At 51.6% G+C, this 27,722-nt stretch overlaps 15 protein-coding genes across 15 annotated transcripts; 9 read left to right on the top strand and 6 right to left on the bottom strand.

Moving 5' to 3' along the window:
• Positions 1–100: 100 nt before the first annotated feature.
• On the top strand, positions 101–1,837 carry CC1G_06806 (dihydrolipoyllysine-residue acetyltransferase; the record flags this gene model as incomplete). The annotated part of the gene is made up of 6 exons (XM_001828768.2): positions 101–134; positions 190–332; positions 389–451; positions 500–1,191; positions 1,252–1,414; positions 1,465–1,837. The coding sequence occupies 6 exons, from the start codon at positions 101–103 to the stop codon at positions 1,732–1,734; spliced, it is 1,365 nt and encodes a 454-aa protein (XP_001828820.1). The 3' UTR covers positions 1,735–1,837.
• A 270-nt stretch (positions 1,838–2,107) lies between these two features.
• CC1G_06807 (hypothetical protein) lies at positions 2,108–4,224 on the top strand (the record flags this gene model as incomplete). Its single annotated transcript, XM_001828769.2, has 8 exons — positions 2,108–2,206; positions 2,264–2,434; positions 2,489–2,656; positions 2,713–2,826; positions 2,881–3,030; positions 3,086–3,519; positions 3,573–3,855; positions 3,907–4,224. 8 exons carry the CDS (start codon positions 2,108–2,110, stop codon positions 4,222–4,224), a joined length of 1,737 nt encoding a protein of 578 aa, XP_001828821.2.
• A 471-nt stretch (positions 4,225–4,695) lies between these two features.
• Positions 4,696–5,851, top strand: CC1G_06808 (hypothetical protein; the record flags this gene model as incomplete). The annotated part of the gene is made up of 2 exons (XM_001828770.1): positions 4,696–4,962; positions 5,045–5,851. The coding sequence occupies 2 exons, from the start codon at positions 4,696–4,698 to the stop codon at positions 5,849–5,851; spliced, it is 1,074 nt and encodes a 357-aa protein (XP_001828822.1).
• Positions 5,852–6,324: 473 nt separating this feature from the next.
• On the top strand, positions 6,325–8,101 carry CC1G_06809 (hypothetical protein; the record flags this gene model as incomplete). Its single annotated transcript, XM_001828771.1, has 2 exons — positions 6,325–7,176; positions 7,241–8,101. 2 exons carry the CDS (start codon positions 6,325–6,327, stop codon positions 8,099–8,101), a joined length of 1,713 nt encoding a protein of 570 aa, XP_001828823.1.
• Positions 8,102–9,947: 1,846 nt separating this feature from the next.
• CC1G_06811 (hypothetical protein) lies at positions 9,948–11,123 on the top strand (the record flags this gene model as incomplete). Its single annotated transcript, XM_001828773.2, has 4 exons — positions 9,948–10,058; positions 10,180–10,367; positions 10,443–10,843; positions 11,008–11,123. 4 exons carry the CDS (start codon positions 9,948–9,950, stop codon positions 11,121–11,123), a joined length of 816 nt encoding a protein of 271 aa, XP_001828825.2.
• Positions 11,124–11,615: 492 nt separating this feature from the next.
• On the top strand, positions 11,616–14,975 carry CC1G_06812 (hypothetical protein; the record flags this gene model as incomplete). Its single annotated transcript, XM_001828774.2, has 5 exons — positions 11,616–11,723; positions 11,785–11,972; positions 12,030–12,492; positions 12,565–12,876; positions 12,935–14,975. The coding sequence occupies 5 exons, from the start codon at positions 11,616–11,618 to the stop codon at positions 14,597–14,599; spliced, it is 2,736 nt and encodes a 911-aa protein (XP_001828826.2). The 3' UTR covers positions 14,600–14,975.
• Positions 14,976–15,037: 62 nt separating this feature from the next.
• On the bottom strand, positions 15,038–15,970 carry CC1G_03621 (hypothetical protein; the record flags this gene model as incomplete). Its single annotated transcript, XM_001828775.2, has 3 exons — positions 15,774–15,970; positions 15,472–15,668; positions 15,038–15,419 (listed from the first exon to the last, which is right to left on the bottom strand). The coding sequence occupies exons 1-3, from the start codon at positions 15,924–15,926 to the stop codon at positions 15,038–15,040; spliced, it is 732 nt and encodes a 243-aa protein (XP_001828827.1). The 5' UTR covers positions 15,927–15,970.
• Positions 15,971–16,494: 524 nt separating this feature from the next.
• CC1G_03622 (O-sialoglycoprotein endopeptidase) lies at positions 16,495–17,972 on the top strand (the record flags this gene model as incomplete). The annotated part of the gene is made up of 8 exons (XM_001828776.2): positions 16,495–16,537; positions 16,592–16,846; positions 16,895–16,996; positions 17,060–17,279; positions 17,337–17,605; positions 17,655–17,730; positions 17,781–17,879; positions 17,933–17,972. The coding sequence occupies 8 exons, from the start codon at positions 16,495–16,497 to the stop codon at positions 17,970–17,972; spliced, it is 1,104 nt and encodes a 367-aa protein (XP_001828828.2).
• A 49-nt stretch (positions 17,973–18,021) lies between these two features.
• CC1G_13664 (glycosyl transferase) lies at positions 18,022–19,118 on the bottom strand (the record flags this gene model as incomplete). Its single annotated transcript, XM_002912086.1, has 4 exons — positions 18,847–19,118; positions 18,772–18,796; positions 18,577–18,722; positions 18,022–18,526 (listed from the first exon to the last, which is right to left on the bottom strand). The coding sequence occupies exons 1-4, from the start codon at positions 19,104–19,106 to the stop codon at positions 18,022–18,024; spliced, it is 936 nt and encodes a 311-aa protein (XP_002912132.1). The 5' UTR covers positions 19,107–19,118.
• A 172-nt stretch (positions 19,119–19,290) lies between these two features.
• On the bottom strand, positions 19,291–19,787 carry CC1G_13665 (40S ribosomal protein S28). The gene is made up of 4 exons (XM_002912087.1): positions 19,767–19,787; positions 19,673–19,714; positions 19,472–19,620; positions 19,291–19,413 (listed from the first exon to the last, which is right to left on the bottom strand). The coding sequence occupies exons 1-4, from the start codon at positions 19,767–19,769 to the stop codon at positions 19,401–19,403; spliced, it is 207 nt and encodes a 68-aa protein (XP_002912133.1). The 5' UTR covers positions 19,770–19,787; the 3' UTR covers positions 19,291–19,400.
• Positions 19,788–20,046: 259 nt separating this feature from the next.
• Positions 20,047–20,870, bottom strand: CC1G_13666 (hypothetical protein; the record flags this gene model as incomplete). The annotated part of the gene is made up of 3 exons (XM_002912088.1): positions 20,047–20,504; positions 20,560–20,697; positions 20,747–20,870. The coding sequence occupies 3 exons, from the start codon at positions 20,868–20,870 to the stop codon at positions 20,047–20,049; spliced, it is 720 nt and encodes a 239-aa protein (XP_002912134.1).
• A 488-nt stretch (positions 20,871–21,358) lies between these two features.
• CC1G_03624 (lipoic acid synthase) lies at positions 21,359–22,902 on the bottom strand (the record flags this gene model as incomplete). Its single annotated transcript, XM_001828778.2, has 7 exons — positions 22,680–22,902; positions 22,415–22,610; positions 22,200–22,356; positions 22,086–22,143; positions 21,764–22,035; positions 21,530–21,708; positions 21,359–21,472 (listed from the first exon to the last, which is right to left on the bottom strand). Exons 1-7 carry the CDS (start codon positions 22,874–22,876, stop codon positions 21,359–21,361), a joined length of 1,173 nt encoding a protein of 390 aa, XP_001828830.1. The 5' UTR covers positions 22,877–22,902.
• A 183-nt stretch (positions 22,903–23,085) lies between these two features.
• Positions 23,086–23,743, top strand: CC1G_03625 (hypothetical protein). Its single transcript, XM_001828779.2, has 3 exons — positions 23,086–23,170; positions 23,224–23,314; positions 23,366–23,743. Exons 1-3 carry the CDS (start codon positions 23,143–23,145, stop codon positions 23,469–23,471), a joined length of 225 nt encoding a protein of 74 aa, XP_001828831.2. The 5' UTR covers positions 23,086–23,142; the 3' UTR covers positions 23,472–23,743.
• On the bottom strand, positions 23,502–24,729 carry CC1G_03626 (peroxisomal biogenesis factor). Its single transcript, XM_001828780.2, has 6 exons — positions 24,575–24,729; positions 24,388–24,511; positions 24,186–24,328; positions 23,906–24,132; positions 23,737–23,847; positions 23,502–23,680 (listed from the first exon to the last, which is right to left on the bottom strand). Exons 1-6 carry the CDS (start codon positions 24,659–24,661, stop codon positions 23,623–23,625), a joined length of 750 nt encoding a protein of 249 aa, XP_001828832.1. The 5' UTR covers positions 24,662–24,729; the 3' UTR covers positions 23,502–23,622.
• A 765-nt stretch (positions 24,730–25,494) lies between these two features.
• CC1G_03627 (aspartate ammonia lyase) lies at positions 25,495–27,450 on the top strand (the record flags this gene model as incomplete). Its single annotated transcript, XM_001828781.2, has 10 exons — positions 25,495–25,634; positions 25,689–25,845; positions 25,902–26,092; positions 26,146–26,287; positions 26,337–26,468; positions 26,527–26,616; positions 26,671–26,949; positions 27,010–27,073; positions 27,103–27,258; positions 27,314–27,450. The coding sequence occupies 10 exons, from the start codon at positions 25,495–25,497 to the stop codon at positions 27,448–27,450; spliced, it is 1,488 nt and encodes a 495-aa protein (XP_001828833.2).
• Between the last annotated feature and the right edge of the window lie 272 nt (positions 27,451–27,722).

The following is a 27,722-nucleotide window of genomic DNA, read 5'->3' on the forward strand; positions in this document are numbered from 1 at the left end:
TAAAAGTAATATCCCCAAAGAACCGCCGTGCGCAAGTTTTCTGCCAACTGTCTTTCTTCTTCTTCTTCCTCAATCCTCCTCTTCCTCGTCGTTGCCTGCAATGCCCGTCTCCCTCGTTCGCGTTCTTTCGCGCGGTATGTACATCCTCCTTCACCGTCTGATACCTTATGATTAACCGTTTGCACCCAGGCCTCCATGTTTCGGCCCGCCGTCATGCGCTGTCCCAATTCAACATGCCAGCAATGAGTCCGACAATGACCGAGGGTGGTATTGCTTCCTGGAAGAAGAAGGAGGGTGAAGCTTTCAGCGCAGGCGACGTCCTCCTCGAGATTGTGCGTTTTCTTCCGCTCCGTCACGCGTCATCCTGATCCTCACCCCGTCCACTTAGGAAACCGACAAGGCTACAATTGACGTAGAGGCTCAAGATGATGGTATCCTCGCTAAAATCCTTGTAGGTGCTACCTTCGACCCTCCAGGCATGCCGCTGACGCCTGTTTAGGCCCAAGACGGTTCAAAAGCCGTTCCTGTTGGCTCCGTCATCGCCATCATTGGTGAGGAAGGTGATGACTTGTCCGGTGCTGCTGCCCTTGCAGAGGAAGCCGCCTCAAAGCCTCAAGCATCACCACCCAAGGCAGAGGAAAAGGCTCCAGAGCAACCAAAACCTCAGCCTACACCTGCCCCCGAACCTGTCAAGGTGGAGAGCAAGGAGTCCCTGCCCAAGGGCGACCGCATCTTTGCAAGCCCTATTGCAAAGAAGATTGCCCTCGAACGTGGCATTCCTTTGGCCAAGGTGAAGGGCACTGGTCCTTCAGGTCGCATCATTCGTGAGGATGTCGAGAAATGGAAGGCACCCGAGGCCGCTGCACCTGCTGCATCCGCCACCACCGCTGCTGCCGCTGCCCAACCTTCTGTTCCCTCCACCGACTACGTTGACACACCCGTCTCCAACATGCGCCGCACCATCGGTGCCCGTCTCACCCAGTCCAAGCAAGAGCTTCCTCACTACTACCTCACCGCCGAAATCAACATGGACAAGGTACTCAAACTCAGGGAAGTCTTCAACAAGACCCTCGGCGAGAAGGACAAGTCTGCCAAGCTCAGTGTCAACGACTTCATCGTCAAGGCTACTGCTTGCGCCCTTTCTGACGTGCCAGAGGCCAACTCTGCGTGGTTGGGCGAGGTCATCAGAACGTGAGTAAACATCTTTCCTATGTACCCTGGTCTGCTCATGACAAGATGCCGGCTCTGCAGATACAAGAAAGCTGACATCTCGGTGGCCGTCGCTACCCCCACGGGTCTCATTACACCCATCGTGAAGGATGCGGGTGCCAAGGGTCTTGCCTCGATCTCCGCAGAGACCAAGGCCCTTGCAAAGAAAGCTCGCGATGGCAAGCTTGCTCCCGCTGAATACCAGGTAAAGGCTTCGTTGATGGGATTCAGTGCTAAGGCTAACACACCTTTTAGGGTGGTACTTTCACCATCTCTAACCTGGGCATGTACGGTATCGACCACTTCACCGCCATCATTAACCCCCCTCAATCCTGCATCCTCGCCGTCGGCGCAACCCAAGCTCGTCTCGTACCCGCACCTGAGGAAGAGCGTGGCTTTAAGACAGTTCAGGTCATGAAGGTTACTCTTAGCTGTGACCACCGTACTGTCGATGGTGCTGTTGGTGCCCGGTGGTTGAACGCGTTCAAGGGCTACCTCGAAAATCCTCTGACCTTCATGCTATAGACTATGGTCATACGTCTAACCCTTTCCATAGACATTTTATAATGCTACTGGTGTTTTTGGCTACTTACATTATGTGCCCACAATAGAGTTTTTGTATGTTCGGAACCGTGACGGAAAACCCTAGAATCCTTTGAGAAATCGAGTGGGTCAGGACTGACGCGACTACGTCATCTCGATGCGCCGTCACGTGGGAACATCTCGCTGCCCCTGAAAGTGACGGCAAGTGAAGCTTGTTGACCGATGGAAACTGTTTGAATTTGTTCACGATCCTTGACGACCACCATTCCTTTGAAACTCCAACCTTGTCTATCCTTCAACCTCCTGTGTTGCACGTCCTCGCCTGCTTCGTGCCCTTGAAGCGTGGTTTTCCCGAATGATTGATCCATTCTGCAACGAAGCGCTCAAGCGCTTAGCACAGGCTGGGGACCAGAACATTAAACTCCAGAAAGAACGCGACGATTTGGAAAGAGAGGTGCGTGTCCTCGCTCTTACAATCTCCTTTAACGTGTAAGTGACCCTGTATTCCTAGCGAAATGAATTGCGGAAGCAAGTGGAAGAATTGAGACGAGAAGCCTCCCAGAAACGCGTCGAGGCGCCTTCCCCGCAGGATAAATCAAGCGTCGACGCCGTTAAACAGCTCAGCGAGCTGGAGATGGGGATTAAGCAAGCGCAAGAGAGCTATCGGAAGATTGAGAACCAGGTCAGAATGCTTCTTTGGGATTTCCTTCTGTCGCTCACCGATTGCACGATACAGTTGAAAGAGAACCATGCCAAAATTGGTGAACTGGTGGCTAGTAACCAGCGACTGCGTAATGAACGCGGTCTTTTCCAGCAACAATGTCGGGCTCTAGCTGCGAGCTTGGAAAGCAGTGAAGCGAACCTCAAGGATGCTCTAAGGCAGTACGACGAACTGCGTCACCAGGTGCGTCCGTTAAGACCTATACCAACTGTTGTGGTAGCTTAGCCTACTCGTGTCAGCTTGCTCACCCTGTTAAGACTGAAGCAGCGCCCGTCGCGTCTGTAATCCGGAATACCCTGTCTCCTCCAGTCGAAAAACAGTACAAGGCTCAAATAACAGCTCTGGAGGCTGAGGTAAGTTTGAACCTTTTTGGCTTGGACTCAACCTGATGCTCTGTCCTCACCTAGGTGTCTCGATTGACATTGGCCAACAAAGAACTGCAGCAGGAGAAGGAGCGCTATAGACAAGAAGCTGAGACTGCGTCACAGAGACTCAGCAAGTACCGGAACAATGATCATACGTTACGGGAAAACCTTGTGAAGCTTCAGGGAGAGTTGGTAGGGAACCCCTTCAAATTGTACCCTTTACCCACGCTGAGCGTAATGATTCCAGACACGCAAGCGGAGCACTAGTATCCATAGCAGAGATTCCTCGATAGCCTCTGGCAGCCAGGTGGATGCAGCCTCTATCAGAAGTCAACGGTCGACCGCCTCGACCTCGGCGATACCCTCGGCGTCGTCATCTGCTCTCTCTGTAAAGCAAGAATCGTCTTCCAGTGCCCTTGCGAAGCCCCGTCATGGGGCCTCAACCGCCCTGCCTCTTATTGATCTCGCTCAAATTGATGAAGGTGCAGGGGAAGAAGATCAGGCGCCCACGCCGCGGCCGGCTTATACAGGTTTGGAGTCAATACCTGCGCCTAGGCGACGTGAACTCGCCAGTCTCCCTATTATTATTCCAGCCGTCGCGATTTCAGATTTAGACAATGCATTCAGTCGGGACTTTATATCAAATGTACTGGGTGGGAGCATACAGCCTCTAATTGTCAGGTACGTATAACTCCAATGCAGCGGCTACTTCGAGCTAACCATTGCCCTTGAAGCGTGAGTAAGCAACCTCCTTTGTCTAAGGAGAGGGAAGTACGGAAGTACCTCTGCCCAGGGCTTGACCACAACCCGTGGTGCCCCTCAATTCCCGGCCACCACGGCTACATCTTCGTTGGCCTCGGCCGCGAGAAGACGACTTTCCAAGAGCCGGAGATTCACAACGTCTTCGTCGGCGTAAAAAAGGGGAAAGAAAACCGACGGTTCAGGTACCTTGGCAAGTATCGTGCGGTCAGAGTTAACCCTCTCACTCCTGACGAGTGGAATTTCTTGGATGTCAAGGTAGGTTCTTTCTACCCGTATCCCCCTTCCAGACATTGAAGGTGCGACAAGGTGCGAACAACATATGCGAAGACTACGAAGGACAAGACCAAGGATTCCCGTTCGGTGGAGGCTATAATGAAAGCCTACGAAACGGGGGAACTCTCAGTTCCTTGTGTTATGTTGCAGTGTATAGGATTTGATGAAAACCTGTATACCGCGTTGGTGGCTCAAGCTGCAAAGCCGCCTGCCAGCGCACAATGGAAGAAGATCTCGTCTTCTTCCAGTTCTCGGTCCAATAAACGGGCTTTGGATGACTACGATGCCGATCAAGACGATTCGAGTCGCCATAAGCGGCGTACACTAACAACTTCAAGGCGGGCGTCTTGACCAGTGTGTTGGACATGCTCTCACTCGTGCTCCGTGTGGGATGCTGTATATTGCTGAATCACTCTTTCCCATGTCCGTTCAATCATGCTATCGTTTTTAGGTCCTTTTTATATTGTTTATAGTCTTCATACGTATCGTCTACTAATGGCCGTCAATCTCCATGCAGTTTTGTGGTGATTTGGGACTGCCTTTCGGCGTATCCCTGCGGTCCACCTGCCAGAGAACAGGCTCGCTTGTGATCTCGCTGCGTTCTAAATTGAGCCAGGCCGTACAGACACGAGGCGACCCGTTTAACGTCTTACCAGGGTGATGGCTTCTCGGCGCTCTCACAACACTGCATCTTACTCGACACCCGTATCAAAGCTTCCCTTGACATTTGCTACTGCTAGCCTCAACAGTATCCATCTGGTGCACTTCGACCCTGCTCGACAGACCCCACAGACAGCTAGTCCCTAAACATCCTTCACAGCCATGGCACGAAACGACCCCGGCCCCGATGGTCGAGTCCATCGCACGCGAATCGCCGACCAAACCATCGAAGTTGTACGCAAACAACAAATCTGGGATCGAGTCAACCGACGCACATACGACCTGAAACCGTCTCTCGAATACATGCTTAAGAAGACGACGGTGTACATGCCTGACGATTTCGGGTCCTCTTTTTATAGCCCCTCTGGCTCTTCATCGTCCCTGCGTTGGCTTGCACTTAGCACAGCGGGTGTGAAGAGGGACATGCCGGTACGGATTGACATGCAAAGAAAGACGACGTTGGAGGGCATCACATACCTCAGGGGGAGTCTTGAAGATATTGACAGTGCAGGGAGGAATCGGCGTATTGAATTTCGCCAGTGCCACTAAGCCTGGCGGTGGGTGGAGGAATGGAGCGCGCGCTCAAGAAGAGAGCATAGCGCGGAGTTCGACGTTGTGGAAGAGCTTGGAGGGGTCCAATGCTCAGCCATTCTATGAGCTTCATAAAAGCATCGAAGCCAGCTGGGCGAATGCTGCGAGAGGCGGGGGCCGAATCGGAATTGGGAAAGGACCTGGGTGGTACACCAATGCGATGGTTTGGAGTCCCAGAGTAGTAGTGTTCAAGAACGACGACGGGAACTTGGTGCGGGAGATCGAAGTGGACGTCGTAACCAGCTGCGCGGTGAATGCAAAGGTGGTGTCATCGCAGGCTGGCAACAGTGCGGCTACATGGTATTCTCATAATCAGCCAATCCCGCAACCTCATCCTGGTTATTCCTTTCCCACTTGGAGCCCACACTACTCGCATCCCCAGCGTTTGCCACCTCAACAAGCAGTGGACCTCAATGGCCTTCTCTACATCGCCATGAAGCACCGAATGACACGGATCCTTGCCCTTTTCGAATCCAAAGGCACCACCAACCTCGTCTTGGGTGCTTTTGGAACAGGGGTATTCGGGAACGACGTTCAAATGGTGGTACAAATATGGAGAGAGCTGCTGCTGGATCGTGACGCGAGGTTTAGGTGGTCATTTGAGAACGTAGTTTTCGCAGTGAGGGACGAGAGAACACTGGACATCTTCCGGAGGGGCTTCGGGGATTATGGCCAGGGCTCAAGGGGCGGCGGGGGCAGGGCTGTTACTAGGCCCGGGAGAGGGTGACTAGGGCCGCGTCCAAGGGGAAGGCGTTCGACTGTGGCTGTCCCGCCCGAGTTATTTCTATTCGCAATCGTTCTCCTCGTTGTGCTCTACATAAATATTCTGGATTAATCTGTTGTTTTCCTCGTTGTACCATACCCTATCTGTCCTCTGTCTTGTGATCCATGGCGGGCGCCTCCCGGAAGCGCGCATTGACTCGGACGTGGTTTGCGGAAGAACAGATTCTATCTGACTCGTATCGCCGAGATAACAGATATATAGAGGGGACCACGTCCCATTAACACTGGCGCCTATCGTTTCTTGGACCCAATTCTGACTTTTCCAAACGTGGTTCCTGTGTGTCTTTCCACTTTGGGTTTCAACCTCTCACCTCACACCTTGGCTCCCTTCCATCGCGAACAGTTCTACATCTTCGGAATAACACAAGGGGAAGAGAAAAAGTGATACTCACCTCAATCAATCCAACAACGAGCAAAATGTCGGACGCCATGCAAGTTGACCGTGTTGATGCGGTTACGACCGCGCCCAACGCTGGCGAAGACGCGTCTCATCGTTCTCCACCCTCGGATCTTGTCAATGACCAACATCACAGCCCCAACACCAACAACGATGGAGCCTGCTCTCCGAAAGATAACACTACCTCTATATCGCCACGGGACGGGAAAGAGGATCATCGACGATCTGAGGAATTGGAGGACGCTCGCGAGACCAAACGGGCGCGAACAACCGTGAAGCAAACCACTCTCACAGCTCATTTCAGCAAGAAGGACAAGGACAGTAGCATAGGCACAAAGAAATCCGGTGTATCGCACAACACGGATTCACCTCCCATTTCTACCTCGACTTCACGAGACTCGTCGACCAACCGAGACTCACGCTCGTCGACCAAAGGAAAGGGTACCAACAACACATACGCAGCTATCAAAGAACAGCTCAAGGAAATTGCAGCTTCGACATTGGACGCCATCGACGAAGGGTCGTACGAGTGCGATGGGAAGCGATACCAACTCCGCGACACAGTGGATGACATGATCCAGAAAACCGAATACTACCCACCCGAGTCCGAGTTGAAGGAATGGCGGACTGGTGGGCTCGCCAAGCACCTGAAGACAGTAGGTGAACGAGTATGGGCGCCTTTGGATGAGCACAGCAGGGGTGAGGCGGATGTGTCTCTGTCGGAACAATCGACGCTGGAAGGAGCGAGATACTTGTACGCGATCCTGGATTCATTGCCTGATGAAGAGGGCGTGGATAAGAGGATTGGTGTTCTCAACTTTGCGAGTGCGAAGAAACCTGGCGGCGGGTTCATCAACGGTGCTCGAGCTCAAGTGCGTTTTCCCCTTCCGCCCCCATAGAGAGGAGTCATTAACGGGGAACCATGCTTCTACTTAGGAAGAGTCAATAGCGCGCTCGTCAACTCTATATGCATCCCTCATGATCGATGTAGCCCAGAAATTCTACGAGTTGCATAACAAGGACCCAAGACAAGGATACTACACCCATGCAATGATTTATTCCCCGGGTGTGCAACTCCTCAAAGATGATACAGGGAACTGGCTGGAACCGATCGCAGTCGACGTTTTGACCAGCCCGGCCGTCAATGCAGGCATCGTCCGACGCGATGGTCGGGACAGGAAGGAAGATCAGGACGACGCCGGAGGATCTCCGAAGGACCAAAGCAACGGCGAGGACAGTAAACATTCAAGGACATCGAAACCCAGGGGCAAATGGAGCTGGAAATCCGCCTCGAAACACAAACGACTGACCGACTCGGAAATTGAGTCTGCAATCACCAGGACCATGTACGAACGAATGGCCCGACTGCTCTATCTCTTCGAGCTCCAGGGTGTGAAGAATCTCGTCCTAGGCTCGTTCGGAACAGGTGTTTTCCAAAACAAAGTCGATATAGTGGCAAGCCTCTGGGTAGAGTTGGTCATGAAGGAAGGGGCGAGGTTCAGATGGAGTTTTGACCGCGTGTTGTTCGCAGTCATTGGGGATGAGACGTTTAAAACATTTCAAAGAGTGTTCGGGGAGAAGAAGGCTGTTGGTGATGGTAGACCGAGGTTCACATTAGACGACTGGACCGATGTCGCCTTGGAAGTTGCTTCTAAAGGCCAGGCGTCACCAGTGGAGGGCGACGAGAGCCCAAGTAGGGAAGTAAGTCAGCAAAACGGAGAGAAGGCAGGGCAGGCGTCGGCGAAGCAGGCTGTTAGTTTGGCGGCCGACGTCTCCATGCAGGATATTTCGGTTTGATTCAGGGTCGTAAAGTCTTCTGTACGTTCAATCCTTTCCTTGCATTGCCCGTATCTGAATTTCAATGTGATCAGTTCAGATGTATCATATTGCGCTCGCAGTCTGTTCCCTCTAGAACGATTTTCTCTGAATCTACCCGCTATCTCACGAACAAGCGCCCATGCCTCTTTAACCACGGCTCGGAACACGACAGGGCACTAACGAGTCGACGCCATTGTCGTCCCTCAAGTGATTTCTACTGGCCTACTAATCACAAGCTCCGCGACGGTCATCACCTTACCTTCTTAAGCTAGTTCCTCCGAAGATACCAATACTTATGTATGTACACAGGTCTGTGTGGGAACAGTGGAAATCAACAACGCCTCGTTTCTTTCATATCGCAGGTTATCACCACACGAGGCCGATGAGTCTTTTTGCCTCGATTGGTCTCTCTCTTTTTTTCCCCTCATCAGCAGTCCATCAGACTTGAGGAGTGGATGTTACTGTGGATAGGAGCCATGTATACGGGCAACTCCATGGCAAGAGCAGGTGAGTTTGCGACTTTTTCTGGACACTTCTGAGCTAGAAACCTGATTTTTCCTAGTGGTGTCAGAAGGCCAGCCCCGGACCAAAACCTAATCTACTTCCAATAAGCACCGTAAAATCACACCATGGAAACGGTAACTCGGCCTAATGGAAGGAGGCCTCATGGTCTGCACGATGCACTCATCGATTGACTGACTTCGACGGCAGCTAATGATGAACCCCGAGGTGATGGATCGAGGGGTAGATGGGAATGTGGGCATCTGGGGTTGGGGACTCGTTATGTTCGCCGTTCTTTTGTCTTCCTTGTTTCCGTCAACGCTGAAGTGGTTGAAGGGTTCAACGGTTGCCACTGACGTCCGTTGTTTTCTCTCTCTCCTCGCCTCCAATCAGTGATGTCTCGTTCAGTGTTCACATCGCTCTTACGTCTTTAATCTTAGGTCGCCACGGTCAACATTTATCCTCATTAAGATAATCGCTCAGATCTGCTCAACTCATCGCCCCCTTCTTCGTCTCCCCTCCCATTCGACCTCCTGTCTTTTATCTCCCCACTCCTCGTATCCCCATTCCACTTTCGTACCCGTCAGGCGTTCATCCCAACCGCTTGACCAGGGTCATTTGCCCCTGTGTTTATCTTCATTGCCGCGTCTTCGGACCTCAGGGTCTCTCCGCGTGAGCGTTTTCAAGGGTGGTACGATAACACGTCATTGGAAAAGGACCATCGGCTAATAAGCGCCCATACGATTCACAAATTTGCAGTTGCAGGCACAGTTCAGGGTCGGTACGGATTCGACACGTGCTCGAACGCGCCGCCATAGTTTCTCCCATAGAACGGACTTTGACGACCTCGAGTCGAGCGAAGTAGCGATACCAAACGAGAATAACCTTGGTTTTGGAGGTTCGGTTGTGGAAGGTTGAAGTGCCCGAGGATATTGTCAGCAGGCTGTATTGTTTGCTGGAAGAACGAGGCAGCGCGAGGAGGAAGGATTGGAGAAAACAGTTTCGAAGAGCCAGGTAATAGACATCTTGTCGTTGCACGGCTCTACACGTGCAGGTCGAACTAAGAACGAAGCACTGAACATTTTCATCCATTCTACCCTCAGGTCTAATCGATTTTTCGACTGCACCCCCTCTCATCTGTCCCCTTTTTAACAACCAACGTCGAACCCTAAACGCGAGGTATAAGAAGCAGTCAATTCACCCACATCGTCCACTCATCCCCTCTCTTCGACTTTCCAGCTTCAACAACCCGCACTTTATATTGAATTTCCGTGCAGCCACACCCTTTATCCTCGAGCGCTTCCTCTAGGCCGCAGTTGCAGGGATGACCAAAAGCAATCTGAACGGTTCCACCTCGTCATTTGAGACGAAGCAAATCAAGTCTTTAACTCATCATAAAGACTACTACCTCGTCGGAGGAGATCTTTACATCATGGTATGTCGTCATTACTTGGGTATTCGCATATGTTTCTTCTTGAAGGCCATCGCCACCGTGTTTTTCTTGAGCATTCTGATACCATAACGTGCCTGTCCATTAACTGCTCTTACCATTTTAGATCGATACTACAATCTTCAAGATTCATTCATACTTTTTCCGCAGGGAAGCAAAGAATTTCTATTCCAACATCGATCCGAAGTCGCCTGGTGATGATACGACAAAGGGGTTGACTGAAAACACTGCTATCATCATAGAAAACGCGTCTGTAAGAGAGTTCGAGCGGTTCTTGTGGATTTTCTACAACCCGTAAGTCATCTCTGTTTCCTACCCACTTCAAACTTGCCTCTCACTTACTTGTGCAAAACCCGTTCACTCCTCCAGCCTCTACGATATCTACAGTGCAGCCATCTCGGACTGGTTCTCCATTCTCCGTCTCGCTCATGAGTGGGACTTTCCGCAGGTCAAGCGCTTTGCGCTTCGAGAGATCAAACGCCGCGAGGATGAAATTGACGTCGTCCAACGCATTGTGCTGTACCGAGACTACAAGGCCCCTGAGGAATATCTGGTCCCCCTGTACGCCGAGCTGTGCGCCCGGCCGTATCCTCCCACCATTGATGAGGCGGAGAAATTGGGCCACGAAACTACGTTCAACATTTTCAGAGCACGAGAGCAAATAAGGAGCGACGGCAGCGTCAGTCCCTTACCAAAGGGCAAAAGCGCTGTTGATACCTATCCGACGGTAGCCGAGGTTATGGGGGTTCCAGAGTTCAAGCCTGATTTCGGTGAGTTTGTACTCGCTTCGACTTACGTTTGTTAAGAGGATGATTGGGTTCTGTTGTCCCCATCCGTTCTGCTTGTCCTCCCTCCCCGTGCTGCGGTTCTTCCCTTTTGCTGCCAGTCACAGATCACTAACCATAGTTCGCTGGACCAGATGTGGACGCTCTAGACTTGGACGACAATTCAAAGTCCTCGAACAGATTTCATAAGAACTCGAACGGGCGCACCAAGGTGAAGCCTGATACTACGAAGTCTCCGAAAGGGTTCTCCTTGGGAAATTCATGAAGTACGCGAATTGAAGCACTATACCTGTATCTTGTGTATCATACTTAGCCATGTTTTGGGTTTTCTGCGGTCTTGATTTTTCGTCGTTGCGCGTATATTATCATTCTTCAATTTCTTGCGTGATAGGGGCGCTGTTGTTTGATCCAACTAAGCGGCGGGCCACGTCAAAGTTTGTACACCAAGGTATGGCAAACAGTGAGTCAAACATTGTCGATTAGCAGGCATTTCACATCGAAATCTCCGAGAAAAGCCTCATGTTGATGAAGAACAATGGAAAAGGTGAAGGAAGCCGGGATGAGTCCAATCGCCGCAACGTGTTTGATACACGTGCCCCAGCGTTCATCGACCCTTCAAAACCCACCCCGAATTGACAAGTCCAACCCAACTTTCATTCATCCGTTTCCCTCTCATCTCTCCCTCTCTCCCCCTTCTCTTTCTATTTCAACTCTTTACTCTTTTTTATTACCTTTCTTCTTGTCACCGAATTGAACGATGGCTCCGTCGACCACTTCCAACTCTTTGAACGGCTCCGCCGACCCCTTCAAGACCGTCGTCCGCCATCCCATCTATTATATTCAATCGGCTGATCTCTCCTTCCTTGTAAGTCGTCCAGAGCCTTGCTGGACGAAAGAGCTACTCAAACTGACCACCTGATCATTAGATCGGAAATGTCCAATTCAAAGTTCACCGTTACTTTTTCGAGCGCGAGTCGGCGTTTTACCGCGGCAAGCTCACTCTTCCAGTCTCTCCTGGAGCCATCCGACAAGGCTCAAGCGACAATGAGCCCATTTTCTTCGAAGACGTGACCCCAGAAGCCTTCGAGAAGCTTTGCTGGGTCTTCTACAACCCGTAAGTAACTATAATTTAAATTTCATTGTGAGATCCCCCTTCTAACATACAGCCCAGTCGCTACTCGCTTTACGACGCATCTGTTGATGACTGGTCCTCCATTCTTGGCCTCGCACACAAATGGGGCTTCCCGCAGGTGAAGGCTCTCGCCGTGCGCGAGCTCGAGAAGAAGGACTTTGACGACATCGACCGCATCGTTGTCTACCACAACAACGACGTCGATCGCAACCTCCTCATCCCTCGATATGCCGCCCTCTGTGCTCGCGAGACCCCGCTCACTCTTCCTGAGGGTATGAAACTCGGCATGGAGACTACCCTCGCTATCGCCAGCGCACGAGAGTACGTCCGTGCCATCAAGCTCGCCGATGGCAGTCGCAGCCCTATCTCCCCAACCGTCGAAGGCGAAGAACTCGCTTCTATGATTCGTGACCTTTTTGGAATACCCCCTCCCGCTCCCGCCGCGGACGCGGATGTTACAGTTAAGGACGCGTCCAACGCGTCCTCTTCTTCAGGTGGTTTGGTGACGTCTCTTTATTCCATTCGGATTTTCTTAACTGACTAACACCGTACATTGGTTTAAACAGTTACAAAGACTGAAGTTGACGGCGAACGTGATCCCAGCGCCAACGATAACGACGGCTCTGCAGCAGTCGTCACTGCTTCCGCTACAGAAGCAGCAGCAGCCTCCAAAGCAAAAGGTGCGACCGCCGACACCTCCAGCGCCGGTGGAGGAGACGCCGGTGGTGACAACGCAGCCAACACCGACCCCCTTGACGTTACCAACGGTGCCCCCGCCCATGGAGGAGACGCCAACTCCGGCGACGCCGACGCCCCTGCCGAAAAAGACACAGAAAAACCGTCGTCAGAACCTGCCAACGGAACTGACTCCCGACCTAGCTCCCCGGTTACCCGAAGGAAGGGAGGAAAGAAAAACCGATACGTCTGAGGTGGAGGTAGAGCAGGGCAAGGTGGAGGAGTCGGGAACGGGGGGGACGGTGGCGAACGATCACGGTGACGAAATCCAGTCGCAGGCGACCAAAGAAGACGAACCAAAAGAACCAGACACATCTAAACTAAACGCAAAACAGCGCAGAGAACTTGCGAAGAAGGCGACAAAGGCAGCAAAGAGGGCGGAGGATGAGAAGAAGAAGGCAGAACAAGAGGCGGTGGAGGCTACGCGTGCGGCGGAGAAGAGGAAGACTGAGGAGGAGGCAGCGCGCAGAGTTGAAGAGGAAGCGCAGAGGGAGGAGGAGGCGATGCGCAAGGCGGCAGAGGAGGCCAAGCGTAAAGCTGAGGAAGAGGAGGCGGAGCGCAAGGCGGCAGAGGAGGCCAAGCGTAAAGCTGAGGAAGAGGAGGCCAAGCGCAAAGCCGAGGAAGAGGAAGCCAAACGCAAAGCCGAGGAAGAGGAAGCCAAACGCAAAGCCGAGGAAGAGGAGGCCAAACGCAAGGCCGACGAAGAAGCAGCGCGTTTGGCTGCAGAGGCTGAAGCCAAGCGCAAAGCTGAAGAAGAGGCTGAGCGCAAGGCCGCTGAAGAGGCGCGTCTCGCCGAGGAAGCGGCTGAAGCAGAGCGGAAGGCAGAAGAAGCTCAGCGTGTCGAAGAGGAGGCCAAGAAGAAGGCGGATGAAGAGGAAGCAGAGAGGAAGCGTCTAGAGGAGGAGAGGAGGGCGGAGGAGGAGCGTTTGGCTGCAGAGGCTGCGAAAAAGGCTGAGGTGAAACGCCTCGAGGAGGAGACTGCGAGGATGGCAGAGGAGGAACGCAAGGTGGAGGAAGTTCGTTTGGAGGCTGAGAAGGAGGAAGAGGAACGCCTAGAGGCTGCGAAAAAGGCGGAGGAGCGCTTGGCTGTTGAGGATGCTGCGAGGAAGGCTGCGCAGGAGGCTGAAGTGGCTAAAAAGGCAGAAGAGGCTGTCGGCAAGACTGCAGACGAAGACAGAAGCACGGTCGCCGACGACACTGAGTCCGTCGCTCTTGATGAAGAGGGTAGCTCCAAGAAGAAGAAAAAGAAGAACAGGAAGAAAAAGGGTCCTGCCGCGGCGGCCGAAGCCAAACGTGTTGAGGAGAAAGCTAGAAACGACGCCTCGGAACCTGCGACGACAGACAGCGCCGAACTCATCAATCTTTCATCCCCCGCCCTGAAGAACCCTTCCGACTCTACCGAAACCGTCCAGGATGAGCCCAAACCCGACGAGTCTTGGGGTTTTGAACTCGAGAGCTCCAATGACTCTTCCAAGGGCACCTCAGCTACCAACTCTGTTCCTGCCGTCCCTCCCAAGTCACCCGGAAGTCAACCGAGATCCTCCAACGCATCTTCGATGCCAACGGTAGCCACTCGACCTCATGCAATTGAGGCCGGTCCCAAATCAGCCAGTGGGCACCCACCGTCGAGCCCATGGGGCAAACAATCGCCCCAGTCGCTTTCTATCAACCCTGAAAATATCCCCCTTCCCGCCACCCCCATCACCCCCACGAGACCAGGTCACAAGGGTTCCTTGAATGACCGACTGGCCGAATCCATGGCCAAAGCTGCTCAGCCGACGCACATGTCGCCGGGCAGTTTCGCTCAAAGAAAGCCACGCGACAGTAGTAGTTCTAGCTGGAGCAGTTGGCTCACGAAGTTGGCTGACGGCTAAAGCGCTCGATGGACGCCGTCATATTGTGCTTTGCTCGACTCGTTTGGATATTTTGGTTCCTTTTCCTTTCCGGTTTTCGTTTTACTTTCGGTTTCACTTTCGCTTTGGGCTCCTTTTCGCCATGAATCTGACCTTCACGACCCTTTTATGCCGACTGACCATCATACCCTGCTGTAGCACTCAGCTCTGCGTCTACGGTATATACTAACGGATACATCTAGGTAGCCTTATGGTACTCTTACATCTTGGAATTTTCGCGCCGTCATGGCGCTCATGTCTTAGTAGGATCACATTTCATTTTCTCTCTCTATAGTTTACGCATTTACGATTTTTCATGGACGCACGTAGAAATGAATCAATCTGGGATTGGAACGGTTTCCGCTGGGTTAGAATTACAAATTTCGTCAAGGCATTTCGGCAAGGAGCGTACTGAACCGGCTAGGAGGTAGAGGGGCCTTCGGCCCCCAATTCAGTCGCAAACTCGTCTTCCACTGCCTTGGCCACGTCGTAAACACCCCGACACCTCAGCATTTTCTCCCTGATGAGATAGATTGTGACAGTGATCTCCAGTCCCAATTGCGCCGCTTCATCCTTCGAAGGACCTGACCATCTTGTGACGAGATGCATGCAACCCTCCTTGAGCCACGAACGGACGTGATATTGTTGGCCAAGGACCACCTTCCATACATGCTTCTCTTTGAGGATTGGAGACATGCTTTCAATGGCGAAGTTCCGCATATCATCGAAGTCCCATTTGGTGGATAAGGCTAAAACTGATGTCCATTCTGCGAGTGAGAGGTCGTATTTGGCTGGGACGGACCTAGACGAAGTGGTCGGGGGTTGTATGTCGAATGGCGAAGGGATGGACCTACTTGGGTATCAGGACCTTAAGGAACGCTCGAAAGTCATCCACTTTGGTCTGGTCCAGTCTGATGGGATTGGCATTGCTCGAGCCCTCTGCTTCGCCGCATCCGGAGTCGGCAGGCGTGGGCAAAGAGAACAGCGTACCAAATACCCCACCGCTGTCTGTGAAAGGGTATTTCGGGACCTTAAAAAGTACGTTCTCGACCTAGCAATCAATTGCGCAAGGAGTCGGAATCATTGTTTTAAGCAAGAACTGTGAGCTGATGGTGAACTTGCGAAGCAAGGTTGGGGGGCAACAACCCCGACTGACCTGAAAAACCACAACGTCAAGGTGGTACTCCTTGTCCTCGACGATGGCGGCCATCGCTTCCCCATCAGATAACGATACAGCAACCAAGGCGGATTGCAGCTTGTGCAATCCCCCTGGGTTCGGCAGCGGCGCGTGTCGCGTCGACGTGTTCATTGGATCTGCGTTGTGCATTTGTATACAGGGTGTTTCGCACAGGAGGGGACGAAGAATGGCATGCGCCCACCGATAAGTCGGCAGGTGCTGTGCGTGGAAGATCTGAGAAAAGCTGTAACCCGTATCAAAATTAGACGTCAGACTTTGGCGCCACGTTACCTACCCGCTGGTTGGTTCTCATGCTTATAAGGCAGTCAAGGAGCGGCACAAGGCAGAACTACTGAGGTCTCCGTTAGCCGTGGCCGAATGGTTTTATTTCAATGGTTATCAAAAACTAGATGTTTCTGGTACGTGCCACGGTCCTCGCAGTCTGAAATGTGCTCGCCTCCTCTTCAAGCGGCAGAGAGAGCATACTGTATGATAATATTCGGACCAGCAAGTCCACAGACGGAGCGAGAGGATGCGAGCTATTCTCACCATGTCGCAAGTCTTCGTGTATTGGAATCTTTGAGAGAAATTCGATGTCGGAGGTCAGAGTCTGCCATCTCGCAGGATCAAACAAACACAGGTCGTTTAATTCACGGATCCATCAGACGCGCGCTTATCAAGTTCGCTCCCAACGTCCACCATGCCAGGAATCATTCGCAAAAAGTGCCAGCTCAAATCCTCAGGTTTCTCAGTTCTTGCTCCCAGATAATCATTGTCAGTACTAAACCAGCGAATAGATCGTCCGTATCTGGCGCTCGGACTGGAAGGCTCTGCAAACAAACTCGGCGCAGGAATTATTCGCCACGAACCAGATGGCACAGCTACGGTCCTTTCGAACGTCCGCCACACCTACATCACTCCTCCTGGAGAAGGATTCCAACCGAGGGACACAGCCCTTCATCATCGAGAATGGGCTCTCAAGGTGATAAACGATAGCTTGGAGAAGGCAGGAGTGTCGATGCATGACTTGGATTGTATATGCTACACAAAAGGTGCGATCTCCTTTAAGCCTTTTTTGCAGCATTCTCACTTTTGGATAGGTCCTGGAATGGGTGCGCCGCTGCAGTCTGTAGCTCTGGTTGCGCGGACAATCTCCTTGCTCTATGACAAGCCTCTGGTTGGGGTGAACCACTGTGTCGGCCGTTCGTTCTTTGAACCTCTTTTGACCCATCAGGATTTAGGATGCTGACTTCCGCATCATCCAGACATAGAAATGGGTCGTGAAATTACCGGTGCGAAGAACCCCATCGTCTTGTATGTCTCTGGAGGAAATACACAAGTCATTGCCTATTCCCGCCAGTGTTATCGGATCTTTGGTGAGACTTTGGACATCGCAGTTGGTAACTGCCTGGATCGTTTTGCTAGGGTCATCAACCTCAGCAACGATCCAAGCCCAGGCTACAACATCGAGCAGGAAGCCAAAAGGTACGCCATCCATTTATCTGTTCGATTTGCCATCGAGTTCATCGAATACATATTCAGGGGAAAACGTTTGGTGCCATTGCCCTACGCCACGAAGGGAATGGACGTCAGTTTGTCTGGGATCCTGAGCTCTGTCGAGGCTCTTACCTACGATAAACGTTATAGGCCAGATGGCAAGCCTAGAGGCCCAGATGACACCGACACCATTACACCGGCCGATCTTTGTTTCTCCCTCCAAGAAACGGTCTTCGCGATGCTTGTGGAAATCACAGAAAGAGCAATGGCCCATGTCGGGAGCAAAGAGGTGCTGATTGTCGGAGGCGTGGGGTGTATGTTCCTTTCCCTCGAAACAATGGTCGTATTCTTACCATAAGAAAGGCAATGAACGATTACAAGAGATGATGGGCATCATGGCGGAAGAAAGGGGTGGCCAGGTTTTTGCGACCGACGAAAGGTAAGGATCAATTCGACGGCGTGGCTCAATTAATGATTCATGTGCAACAGATTCTGCATAGACAACGGGATCATGATTGCTCAAGCGGGATTGTTGGCCTTTCGATGTGGTATCACCACCCCCTTCCCAAAAACTACATGCACGCAGAGGTGAGTGACAGCACCTCGACTCCTTATCTATACTCACTTCTGCCCCGTCGCAGGTATCGCACTGATCAAGTGGAGGTTCTTTGGAGATCGTAATGCCTATCGAATCTGTACAAAAGCATCGATATTCTTAGCCTCCTTTACCTCAAGGGCGCCATTCCTTGTCATAATCGACGTATGTTTCAATGAAGTCGGCTATAGCTGGATCGCTTTCCTTCAAAATCTTATGTGCTGCATCGTAGGAATCCCACCACCATTGGTTAACCCTCGCAAACGCTTTGTCGTGAATCATCAGACGGGATTGCCATGGCTTGTCGGCGAGAATATAGTGTACGCAGCGAACTTCGTCGTCGCTCCACATAGCTGGGTGGATGTTTCGCAGTGGACGAAGAGCGTTATAGTACCAGGGCAGCGTTTTCCATTTCCCTTTGAAAACCGCGGCGAGCAGGTCCTGATCGGGGAACCTATATGTTGGGACTGCTGGGGCGTAGAAGAGGTGGTCTAGAATAATCTGGAAGGTGTCTTTGGAAGGTTGCAAGACCACTAAACCTGAATTCAACAGGTGGTATGGCCTCGGGCTCGATGGAGTAACATCTGGAGGAGGGGATGTTGGTGACTTGACAGCTGTGTGGGCACAATTTTCTGGGATCCTGTAAAGTGGGGTGAGGTCCTGCTGCGCATTTATTTTTGGCAAACTCACCAATCTTTGGGATAACTGGGAATCTTGCGAGGGTTGCAAGCGCACACGTGCGCAGCTGCAATATGCCCAGGCAATAGCTCGAGCGCGTCAAAAAGGTCGTCCATATTCTTCTTCACCACCATGTCGCAGTCGAGTAAAACCACCCGCTGTTGAAGAATGAGTACCGGTGCTAATAGGCCACCGAGGGCATCTGACCTTGTACTCGAAGAGCTCGAAGACTCTGGCGCTAAGCTCAGTGATGGACAACGATAAACGGTCGAGCACACATACCGAAGTTTCGTCCATGTATCCGCGAATCGTTCATCAAGTTCCTCGGTCGATGCTTCCTTGGGATTCAAATAATCAATTTCCCTCACAGGGATATTGAGAGCCTTCAAAGCGTTTCGAGCTTCCTCCGGCAAGGTGGCTGGAGCTACAACCACCAATGGGTATTTTGACTTGACCTCCCGTAAACCATGGTTCAGTACCAAAACACCAGGAAGGTATTTGCTCTTCGTGAGCAGGGTTGCATAGGCGAATTGCCTGGACATGGTAGGTTGGAGAGTGATGGTAAGGCGATAGGATTAGGCTTAGATTCGGCGATACAAAGTCGCGATCCGGGTTCAATTGCTTGGTGCGGTTACTGATTGTGTTACATACAATGCACAAGGTAATCAAGGGAAAATCGCAACAGTGAGATGGTCGACTCCCTCAAAACGAAAGATGGGGACTGGATTGGGGACTGTGAACACAGGTCGTTTTTGCATTATAGTAGCATGCGGCTGGATACAACATGGTAATCGTGCGATGGATAGAAAACGTAAGAAAAAAAGCCCAAAAAGACTTTAGCGCAAACGACTGGAATAAAGAGGGTAAGAAAACAGGAGTAGTTGAGGAGGAAGAGCTGCGGGCGCACCGAGCTTCACGTTCACTCTCTAGCAGAGCGAGGATATCGTTCTCCCGCACTGGCCCCTTAACGTTTCGAATAATCGTTCGGGTAGTGTCGTCCATGAACTCCACTCGGACTTGGGTGACACCACCACGAGAGCCAGTCCTTCCAAGGACCTAAAATACAATCGTGAATTTCTGGTCGATTTGAGGTGCAAAATCTTCAGACCTTGATAACTTTGGCGAGCTTGACGGGGGCCTTTGATGAATCCTGCAGATATCGTTCAGGATTGGATTCTCATAACTTCAGGGGAACGGCGTACCATCTTTTGTGTCGAGCCGGGAGACGATGTGAAGACGTTTGTTGATAGGTTCAATAAAGTTTGGACTGCCCACTTTTTTAAACTCCGCTTGCTATTTCGGTGATTGCCCTGCGGCTTTACTGATCCGCGGGAATAGCTCTGTCTTGGCGGGCGCTTGTTTGACGGGCAAAGTGGACGTATTTTCCATGAGAGTGGTATCGATGGTATTGTGGGTATGGAGAGATCGTACGACCAACAATTTATGAATGTGGTAACTGATAGGAGTCCGCAGGAGATCAAGTCAAGTTAACAGTGTGTCGGGATGCAGCCCCTTCACAGCACCAGGTTCAACAATGTCTCGACTCAGTAGGTGCAATGCCAATCTTCGAGAGCCCCATGTACAGCACCGTTTGTTGCATATCATTCCGGAAGCGAGATATTCTTTTTTATGTTTGATGATATCCTCCAGCATCTCAGGTGTAATTCCTATGCCCGCAATCCTTCTCATGACCTTTGATGCCACTGACTCGACGAGGAGATCAGAGGACGTAGGTTCTTCACGACGCTTGAATGGGGAATCATCGAGAGGTATTGGAGGAACCTGCAGGAAATCAGTCGAACACGAGACAACCGAGCCAGGGGGTCCTCTTGTAGCCTCCGAGTCTTGGCATACGTCGACGACCAGCTTGAACTCTGAATTTATAATTCGACGCGCTCTTGCAACACCAGTCTTTGCACTCCTCCGAGCCGAATTAAGGACTGCTACAACGATAAAAGTGTCTGAATCCGTTTGATATCAGGTGCAGAAGCTCACCTCGCTCCCGGGAGGCGGGCTGCGCTATTCCGATGCGCAATACGCGCCTTTGCTCCTTGTCTCGGGGATATAATGTACTGGAGAATCCGCCGGAGTGGTTTAAACGAAGGACCTCTTTACGCGACGGCAGTTGCTTTTCTAGACGACAGTGAGCGTCGGTGATACACAGCTGTCTCGACGCACGCACCTTTGCTAGTGCCAAGAGTGCAGCGTTCTGGACTCCATTCATGGCAGACGCCGCGAAGCCATAGCCTGACATCCTCCTTCTGCATACCATGAGCAACAGGGTGTGGAGACTGTGAGATCTGCATATGGGTGAAGGTGTGACGCGGAATTCTTGCCACCGACGACCTGTGTCTCCAGTTTTTATAATGGAGAGGAAGTTCAAGGCAATCCATCCACAGCACTTTGAATCAAGGACCCACAGCAAACGCAGTGAAATGCGGTAACGCCCGGAAAAGGGGAAAACAATAGACACGTGGATGAAGCGAAGTTACTGCATAGCGACGAGAGACCTACAATCGACATCGGACCTGAGAAGGTCAGTAGCATGTTGTTAGAGAGACAATGCGATTCACAAAATAAACAAAAGATTACCAAAGAAAAGGGTGAAACGTTTTCGCGCTAGGCGGGAGACGACCACAGCGATGTCCGGCGCCATACTTGGAGAACAATGGCTTGGTACAGCGCTGTGCAGTGTGCACACAGCACTGAAACTCATTCACGCACACTCTATCACAGCTCTATGCGGATTAAAAGGATTATAAGTGCATACAATAGGTCCACAAACTGGTCTAGATCAGAGCGACGCCGAGGCTGATTTTTCCGAGAGCTCGGATTCCATGGTGAGGTTCTTCACCCTTTTGTTGACACTCTTGCCCTTAAGGACGTTCTCAATGTAAAATTCACCGGCCTGCAGAGTAAGTGTGAGAAAGATGCACAACGACGATAGAGGAGGCCCGCTTCGTACCTTGTAGCTGCTCCTGACCAAAGGTCCGCTAGCAACATACAGGAACCCGAGATCCTCTGCAACCTGCTTCCACCTGTCGAACTCGGCGGGTTCTACGTATCTGTCGACCTTCATGTGTCGCTTCGTTGGTCGCATGTATTGGCCAAAGGTGACGACGTCAACATCAACCTTGCGTAGCTCTGCAGTAGCAGTCATCAGCCAATGCACCAATAATCCCAAGCTGATGGTATATACCCTTAAGTGCGTCGAGAACTTGGTCCTCCGTCTCGCCCACACCCAACATGATGCTGGTCTTCGTGACCTTGACACCTTCCTCCTTTGCGCGTTTCAGCACACTCAGGGATTGTCGGAAGGTGGCTCTTCGGTCTCGAACAAACGGAGTCAAGGCTTCCACGGTCTCAATGTTGTGAGCGTAGACGTCAAGCCCAGATTTCGCAACAAGGGATACATGTTCAAGGTTTCCTGCAAAGTCGCCGGTAAGTGCCTCGACGAGAATATGGGGCGCTCTTAACGTCAGGTTAGTGCTGAGTAGCTGAGACAGCGGAGAAATACGCACTTTTGTTTGATCTTTGAAATCGTCTCTGCGAAGTGGCGAGCTCCGCCGTCTGCAAGGTCTACATGCGATGACGTATGAGCGCAGGGTTTCGGAAAGAAGACGAAAGTTAGATACCGTCTCTGTCAACACTGGTTAGAACAATGTAACCGAGACCCCATCGACTGATAGCTTCAGCAGTGTTTTCGGGTTCGTGAGGATCGAGAGGAGGTGGTGTTCGGGAAGTCTTCACTGAGCAGAACCTGCAACCACGAGTGCATGTGTCACCCATAAGCTAGTAAAGGCAGAAATTGAGCGGATGTAACAGTCCGGGCTGATAACCGAGGACATACCATGATAGTAGCAGTGGCAGCGCTGCGTCCCTCTGCCTCGGTAGCACCGGGCTTTCCTCCCCAACAGTCCCCAATGTTCGGACACCGGGCTTCTTCGCACACAGTGTGCAGGTTGAGCCCACGCAAGTCTTTCTTTATTTTAGAAAATGATGCTCCTGTAGGGATTGAAGTCTTCAAGTAAGATGGAAGGCGAGGTCTGATAAATATACGACAGCGGAACAAGGTTAACTTGGGAACAGGTCGAGGAACAAGAAACATGACGCACGCTGAGGTGTTTCCCAATACAACCCTGTTGTTGGGTACATCTCCAGCAATAAAGTCATCGAGGGTGGGACCCTCTTCCAATGTTTTGCGAAACGTCGAGGTCCGTGACGTCGAAGCAGCGGCTGGGGTGGTGGATGCAGTAGCGAGACAGCGGTTGAGCAAAGAACGCTGGAGTTTGGGTGCACGGTACAAAGCCATGTTGAAATTGTGAGCTCGTTCCTGTAGTTATAATTTGAGGGAGAAGCAGAGAGCGAAAATGGAGAGTGGTGAGTAATAGTCCCCTACTCGGTGCAAACACCAAATGGAGTCAACCGTCCCGTTTGGCCTTGCTTGCCGACGAACAAATCCAAATCCGCGCAATTTCGACTCTCTCCGATTCTTTCTTCACCAGGGCCAACATGTCTATGAATTCACTATCTCGACGCGAAGAAGAAGCCCTTCTCAAGGCAACTAAAGCGAGGGCTATGCACGAATGCGATGATTTGGTCAAACGTGGGCGTTTTCTTCCGACACGACAAGATTGGGTATTGACACGAAGACATTAGAATTTGCGGCATGTGCATCTGGTCGCACTGTATCTGTCGCATGGGCATGTAAAGATGCTCTGAGAATGGTTCAAGAGTGCATGGTCCAATAGTGAGTCCCGTGTCATCCTATCTTCCACATTTGACGCTTAGCACAGTCTAGTACCGCACCAGAGCCAATGGAAAAAGTACGACAAGAATATCTCCGCCTCCGACGGGAACAGCAACTCAATTCACCGACGGATTCTTCAAACTGGCCTTCTTCATGACGAGCAAGACCCACCAAGACCCAATAGTATCTGGCATGCTATCAATACTATTTGCAAATAATTTACCCGAATAATACACGCATAGACAACAGAACGTAACGCAGCAGCACCTCCCGCTTCCAATATACAACAAAACCGCCCATCGTTGCCACTACTTTTTGTTAACGGCGTTCCACTGGTTTTGAATACCGAGGATAGAAGAGAGGAGACTGGATACCGCTGATTTAGAGGCCAAGTCGCGACAAAATCAATAACTTTGACGCACCCCAAAAGACCCAAAGTGCCTTCATTGACACTGACAAGTTCAGAGCCAGTAGCCGGAATCCACACGTCCAGCAAATCAATCGTGAGTTGTTGGCGAGTGGCTAAACGGGCGCTAATAGACCGAACATCAGCACTTTCCGCTGACGCGCAAACATTGGGAAGCAGCTTACGTCTGGACAGCTTCCAACCGGGTCTCCCGAGCAGCTTCTTCTGCGAGATCCTTCTCACCCCAAGGTCGCGATTGCTTCAATTTCTTCGCCTCGGCGGCAAGTCGTCGCGACTTTAGGATACCGTTGATGAGGCTAAAGACAATTCCCGCAAACCAGAATCGGAACGAGGTCTTTGCGATACGTTTAGCAGTCTCAGGGGCAAGGTTAATGAATTTGATTGTGTTGGCCTGAGCGAGACGTCAGTTCCATTGTTGATAGCTGGGGCGGTTGCGGTCCATACCCAGATGGCGACGTCATAGGAGAGGTACCCAAAGTATGCGACTTGTCGTGCGACGCTAGTGATGGTTTCTGCTGGAGGAGCAGGCGCAAATGCATTTTTCAAAGCTGCCTGGAGGTGTTCAACAGGTTTGCCAAGTCGCATCACTGGCGTGCAACTATCAGATTAGCCAATGCCCTAGAGTAGGCGCCTCAACGATACGCACGTTTGCGAGCCGTTCCAAGATGGGATTTGAGGGCCGTCCATCGTGCAGCATTGGCCTTGTCGTCACCTCTTGTGAGGAGATACCAAGCATAGAAACGAGCAAAGTATTGAACAGCACGGTAGACCTTTCGGGATGCGATATGTCAGTTTTGTCGGCTTCTCTCAGTTCAGGTCGTTCCAGTCCGAACCTTGTCGCGGCCGACAGTGGTTGCAGCGTACTTCAAGCTCTGATTGACTGCAGGGTGGAAGACAAGTTGAGAAGCGATAGCTGCCATTGCGAACGAGTGAAGGTAGAGAAACAAGGTTGTGAAGCAACTGGGTTGTCGGTCCAAACCTCGATTTACACGTGATAGTGGCCGCGATATACAAAAACACGGATTCAAATTCATACTCGACAATGACATCCAGCTCCCTATTAACCCCAGTCTTCTCCGCGCCCGCCGCTGCGAGCAATTACCGGAATGGAACCGGGGTCTAGCTCATCGCAGTGTAGGCCAAGGCTCCAGGTCAGCAGGGGCTCCTGTAAGCGGCATTTGTAATATCGTATTCATGCTGATTCCAATGCACCAAGTGCTGAAACGCGAAAAAATGCAGATTCGGGAAAGGGATACGATAAAGGAATAGTCGTGCTCATCGTCGACGACGACGAGGAGGCTCTGATTGGGTTCATTATGGTTCCGAACGGGTCGTTCCGGGTGATCACGGACGGAAAAGTCCGGTGAAATGAAAGTGACATAGTGGACAGCTCTGGTTGGCTGCACGTTGAGATTCTGAAGCTACCTACTAAAATTCCCTCAACGTCTGTTTCCTCGTTCCCTTCGTCGCGGCCACATTTGCTGTCATACAAAATGTATTCCAGATCAAGTTACCTATTGTCAGCCGCGCGAAAGGTAAGCCAATGATCAGCTCCCGTTTTTGCTTCCCCGCACTTCTTTGGCCAGTTCAGTTCTGGAGGTACCGTCCTCGTTCCACGTGATGCTCATTTATGTCTCCACTAGTTTTCGTCGTCAGCCGTGGCTAACCGGACCAACTACGTGAATCTGAGGTCAACTGTCCTCGTTCCTGCTGTCGCCGTCCGCCAATTCTCCATCTCACGAGCCAGAATGGTATGCTCACCTGCCCCGGGGTCCTCGGGAAGACGACTCAACTCACTTTTCAGCAGTCTGAACAGAAATACCGCATCGAACGAGACACCTTTGGTGAACTCCAAGTGCCCGCCGACCGATATTGGGGTGCTCAGACTCAGCGGTACGCGTTCGCGATCGATTCCTGGCCCGGCGCTTAACTCATTGGCCTGCACAGATCCCTACAAAACTTCGACATTGGTGGACCAGCTGAACGTCTCCCACCGCCCCTTATCAAGGCTTTCGGAGTCGTGAAAAAGGCTGCCGCCATCGTCAACACGGAGTTCGGCCTCGACCCCAAGATTGGTGGGGCGATCCAAAAGGCTGCCGATGATGTAAATTCTACCCAAGTCCTCTTGAGGTGTCGTTGTTGACAAAGTCGCTTTTGCAGGTTATCTCTGGCAAACTGATGGATCACTTCCCTTTGGTCGTTTTCCAAACCGGAAGTGGCACTCAATCCAACATGAACATTAACGAGGTCATCTCAAACCGAGCTATTGAGCTCCTGGGAGGAGAGTTGGGCTCGAAGAACCCTGTTCACCCCAATGACCATGTGAACCGCAGCCAGAGCAGCAATGATACGTGAGTGTTTTCGGAATGAGATTAGGTGGACATGCTCAGATATCCGTGAATAGTTTCCCGACGGCAATGCACGTTGCCGCCGTGACCGAAATTAGCAACGACTTGCTGCCTGCCTTGGAAGAGCTGCGAAGTGCCTTGGACGCAAAAGCCAAGGAATTCGACAGCATTATCAAAATTGGTCGAACCCACTTGCAGGTCCGTACCGTGTTGGTATATCGAGTTTGCGAGACTGACATTCGTCAAGGATGCCACTCCTCTCACTTTGGGTCAAGAGTTCAGCGGATACGTGCACCAAGTCACCAACGGTATTGAGCGCTTGAAGGCAGTTTTGCCTCGTGTGAGCCAGCTTGCCCAAGGTGGCACTGCCGTTGGAACCGTAAGTACCGAAGATAAATTAATGAAGCACGAGGGCACGTTTTAACAGGATGTTTCAGGGCCTCAATACGCAAAAGGGATGGGATGTAAAGGTAGCGGCCGAGATCTCCAAGCTGACTGGCCTTCCCTTCGAGACTGCACCTAACAAAGTAAGTCCCTCCGAGGGTGGGCACGTTTTATGCGAGTTGACATTGTTGTTCTAGTTCGAAGCATTGGCCAGCCACGATGCACTCGTCGAAGCTCACGGCGCGCTCAATGTCATCGCTTGCTCGTTCATGAAGATTGCCAACGACATTCGATTCCTTGGATCTGGTCCGCGATGTGGTCTCGGAGAACTGGCTTTGCCGGAGAACGAGCCTGGAAGCAGCATCATGCCTGGAAAGGTGAACCCCACGCAATGCGAGGCGCTGACCATGGTCGCGGCCCAGGTCATGGGCAACAATGTGACTGTCAGTGTCGCCGGGTCCAATGGCCAATTCGAGGTGTGTTCTTTCCCGATCTGACTATAGGACGGTGCGCTGAAGATCTGGACTGCGCGGTAGCTCAACGTGTTCAAACCCGTTATCATCAAAAACGTGCTCCAGAGCATTCGATTGCTTGCTGATGGTAAGTAGAACCCTGCAATACGGAGACAGGTTATGGGGTGCTGAGACAAGGGGAACCCACAGGTGCTCGATCGTTCACCAAGAACTGTGTTGTTGGAATCAAGGCCAACGAAAAGCGGATACACACCTTGTTGAACGAGTCGTTGATGCTTGCGACCATTTTGAACAGCCATCTGGGCTATGACAGTGAGTGGCGTTGAATGTGCCGGGATTGGACATTTTTAACATGAGCGATGACTAGACGTTGCGAAATGCGCGAAGAAGGCACACCGGGAGGGAACGACATTGAAGGAGGCGACCGTTGCTCTTGGATTCCTTACTCCTGAGGAGTTTGACCAGAAAGTTCGACCGGAGTTGATGATTAGCCCTGACAACTAGAGAAATGTAGTACTGGTAGCTTCTGGATTTCTTTTCTTAGTCAAAAGTGACGAGCTGGCAGTGTGACGTGACCGGAATAGGCAAGTGTGATGAATAGGACCGAATGGGAGAAGGGAGGGCCCAAGTGGATGAAAGTGGTGAATTTGAGAGTGGCAACTTGAATATAGCGAGGGGGTGAAAATGAAAAGAGAAGAAAAGAGAAGAAATGAGGAGAGTAAAGTGGAAAATGAGGGGAGATTTTAGGAATTCGAGGAAGGGATGGATGGTTTCCT

Source organism: Coprinopsis cinerea (genome assembly GCF_000182895.1).
Source record: "Coprinopsis cinerea okayama7#130 chromosome 1 map unlocalized cont3.1, whole genome shotgun sequence".
NCBI classification, from domain to species: domain Eukaryota; kingdom Fungi; phylum Basidiomycota; class Agaricomycetes; order Agaricales; family Psathyrellaceae; genus Coprinopsis; species Coprinopsis cinerea.

What these genes read in the sequence shown, in the direction of transcription:
- CC1G_13665 (XM_002912087.1), bottom strand. An exon ending in AGCTCGCCAAAGTTATCAAG is followed by an intron (nt 19,621 to 19,672) that starts GTCTGAAGATTT and finishes ATTGTATTTTAG; the next exon opens with GTCCTTGGAAGGACTGGCTC.
- CC1G_03625 (XM_001828779.2), top strand. Translation starts at nt 23,143, where the DNA reads ATGCACGAATGCGATGATTTGGTCAAAC. An exon ending in ATGCGATGATTTGGTCAAAC is followed by an intron (nt 23,171 to 23,223) that starts GTGGGCGTTTTC and finishes CGAAGACATTAG; the next exon opens with AATTTGCGGCATGTGCATCT. An exon ending in CAAGAGTGCATGGTCCAATA is followed by an intron (nt 23,315 to 23,365) that starts GTGAGTCCCGTG and finishes AGCACAGTCTAG; the next exon opens with TACCGCACCAGAGCCAATGG.
- CC1G_03626 (XM_001828780.2), bottom strand. Translation starts at nt 24,661, where the DNA reads ATGGCAGCTATCGCTTCTCAACTTGTCTTCCACCCTGCAGTCAATCAG. An exon ending in TCTTGGAACGGCTCGCAAAC is followed by an intron (nt 24,329 to 24,387) that starts GTGCGTATCGTT and finishes GTTGCACGCCAG; the next exon opens with TGATGCGACTTGGCAAACCT. An exon ending in CCTATGACGTCGCCATCTGG is followed by an intron (nt 24,133 to 24,185) that starts GTATGGACCGCA and finishes CGTCTCGCTCAG; the next exon opens with GCCAACACAATCAAATTCAT.